Source organism: Chrysochloris asiatica, unplaced genomic scaffold (assembly GCF_000296735.1).
Source record: "Chrysochloris asiatica unplaced genomic scaffold, ChrAsi1.0 scaffold00047, whole genome shotgun sequence".
NCBI classification, from domain to species: domain Eukaryota; kingdom Metazoa; phylum Chordata; class Mammalia; order Afrosoricida; family Chrysochloridae; genus Chrysochloris; species Chrysochloris asiatica.
In genome coordinates this window covers 14,110,656-14,113,552 of record NW_006408565.1, presented here as the reverse complement: position 1 = coordinate 14,113,552, position 2,897 = coordinate 14,110,656, and the positions used below count along the sequence as shown (strand labels likewise).

At 43.8% G+C, this 2,897-nt stretch overlaps 1 protein-coding gene across 2 annotated transcripts in view; it reads right to left on the bottom strand.

Annotated features, from left to right (window-relative positions):
- IFNLR1 (interferon, lambda receptor 1) overlaps window positions 1-766 on the bottom strand; it is a 28,151-nt gene extending 27,385 nt beyond the window's left edge. For both annotated transcript variants that reach the window (XM_006862294.1, XM_006862295.1), the window contains exon 1: window positions 709-766. In XM_006862294.1, coding sequence (XP_006862356.1) covers window positions 709-766 — 58 coding nt within the window. The remainder of the gene's footprint in view (window positions 1-708) is intronic.
- Window positions 767-2,897: the final 2,131 nt, after the last annotated feature.

Below are 2,897 nucleotides of genomic sequence, written 5' to 3'. Positions count from 1 at the left end.
CCAGTCGCATTTTGAGTGCCTTCCAACCTGAGGGGCTCATTTTCTGGCATTATGTCTGACAGTGTATCTCTGCTATTTGTAAGGTTTTCAGTGACTAAATATTCGGAAGTAGTTGGTCACTCCTTCTTCCTAGTCTGTCTTCATCTGGAAGCTCATCTGAAACCTGTGCACCATGGGTGACCCTGCTGGTATTTAAAATACCAGTGGCATAGCTTTCAGAATCACAGCAACTCACAAGTCACCACAGCATGACAAACTGACAGACGAGTGGTGGCAGGAAACAGAGCTAAGGAAACTCTAAGGGGAAGTTCTACTTTGTCCTACGTGTTCACTATGAGTTGGAACCCACTCAAAGACAACGGGGGTGCGGGTGTGTGGGGGGCGTGTTGCTGGCTTAATGCTTTAAGGAACCTTAAAAACACACACACACACTTTATAAAATAAATGCGGTTGCTTTTCGATTTGTTTTCTTTCTTTCTTTTTCCTTCAGTCACCTAATGCAGTGAAGAACCTGGATTTCCTCAGGAAAGGAATTTCAGTGGGTATCGCTCACAAAGAAAACTAGACGGGTAGGCAGGGACGATTCGATTCGCACCCCGCTGCGGTGTCTATGGCCCCGTCCTGTCTCCCATCCTCACCCCACACCCACGCGAGTCCCAGGTCGTCCCGCCATCCCTGGCCCTCCCCCGGCAGTCCCTTTACGTTTACCTGGAGCGGACTGTAGCAGGAACAGGAGCAGGAGGACCCACTGCCAAGACCCAGTCATATCGTCCCTTCTGCGGCCCCGCGGGGCGCAGTTCCCGGCTTCCGGTCTCCGCTCCCACCCTCGGGGCAGGTGACTCCGCCCCTCAGCCAATGGGAGGCCAGGGCGCGCCCTCGCCGGGATTACCTGGGGACATCCCCCCTGGTTCTGTGGGGTAGGGGACCGTCCCGTCGCTCCTCTGGCTAGACTCAGAAACTGCTCTTAGCTCCCAGTTGCCTCCACTTTGTTCTGTTTTGTCTAAATCCGTGTGCAAAAAATCCGGGTGAGGCAGGACATTTTACATTTTAATAACCACGGTTAGGTATTACTATATGGAACTTTTTGCTGTTAGATGTCATCAACTCATTTACTGTAGGTTTCAACTCATATCTACCTCTGTCCCAGATTAGAACTGCTCCATCGTTTTCTCTGTGTGATAGAACAAGGATGTAAGGAAGGAGGGGCAGACCCGGACACCCCTAACCCCCACCCCAGTGGTAACCACCAGCAACCACAGGTAACTAAATAAGGAGACAAAAAGAAGAAAAGTCTATGAGGTACAAGAACATCAGAGACAGACATTTTAAAGAAGAAATACCCCTAGACAGCCATGTTCGACGCGTATTTCACTAGTTTTTAGAGACAGACCCACTTGCCTATGGAGTGTACTTTCGCTTTCTATTAAACCTGCTTTCTCACATTCCAGTAGTTTTGATCATTTATTGCGTCCCCTACACCTCACCGGAATCTGCGACTCCTTGCTGGAAGTCCAGGAGAATTCCCTTTCCCTGGCTCGTTCGGTAACATGTGTAGTTCTTTCAGCTCCTTTAATCTTGTTTTTTAAAATTTTTTATTGTGAATTGAGTGAGGGTTTACAGAGGAGATCATTAACTTTACCTTCAACAAATCATACCCCGTTTCATCTCGATGATTACATTACTCTCAGTGTAACAACAGTTACTGTAACATCCAGCTTCCTCTCTGTGGTTCCTATTTGCATTCTGCCCACCTTCCTTTCCCTTTGCAATTTTGCAGTTAGGAAAATTGAATGACTGAAATACTATGGTTAACTTACTTTGCTAGTGTTATTGTGCCTTCCCCCATCCCCTACCCCGCCTCCCGTATTTACTACTGTGGGTTAATGCGCCCAACTGCAAAACCTTTTGAACTGCAAGGTTGGTAGTTCAAGCTCACCAGCTACTCTTCGGAAACCCTATACAGGGTCACTATGGGTTAGAACAGACTCCACGACACTTAACAACAACAACATCTACTGCTTGGCTAAAATTTAAAATTTTTAGTTTTTAAACTACAGATTTGGCTAAAACCAAATCTTTGCACAGTTCATAATAATATTTGACTTTGTCTTGTCAGAGCTTCACTTAGAAATTTTCTGTTCAGGTCTTTTACCTCCTCAGTTCCACCATTTGCTTTCGCATCTCTATGCTGGAGAGCAAGTTTAACAGTCTCTTCTGACATTCATTTTGGTCTTTTCTTTCTTTCTTATCTTCTTAATGATGCTTTCTTCCTATATGATATCTCACAACTTTTCTGGTCTTCCATCTTTAGTGTGTATGTAATGTGTCAAATCTGTTCTTGAGATGATCTCTAAATTCAGGTGGGATGTGTTCAAGGTCATATTTTGGCTCTCTGGACTTGTTTTAATTTTCTTCCACTTCTGCGTTGACTTGCATATGAGCAACTCATGGTCTGTTCAACAGTCTGTCCCTGGCCTTGTTTTGGCTGATGATATAGAATTTTTCCACCTTCTCTTTCCACAGATGTAGTCAATTTTATTTCTGTGCATTCCATCTGGTGAAGTCCATGTGTATAGTCGTCTTTTATGTTGATTAAAAAAGGTATTTGCAATGAAGAAGTCATTGGTCTTGCAAAATTCTATCATGGGATTTCCAGCATCATTTCTAACACCAATGCTGTATTTTCCAATTACTGAGCCTTCCTTTTTGTTTTCAACCTTTGCATTTCAATCATCAGTAATTAGCAATACATCATGCTTCCATTATTTGATTAATTTCAGACTGAAGAAGTTGGTAGAATTCTTCAATTTCATCAATACTGGCTTTAGTGCTTGATGTGTAAATTTGAATAATAGTTGTATTAACTGATTTTCCTTGTAGGCGTCTGGATATTATTC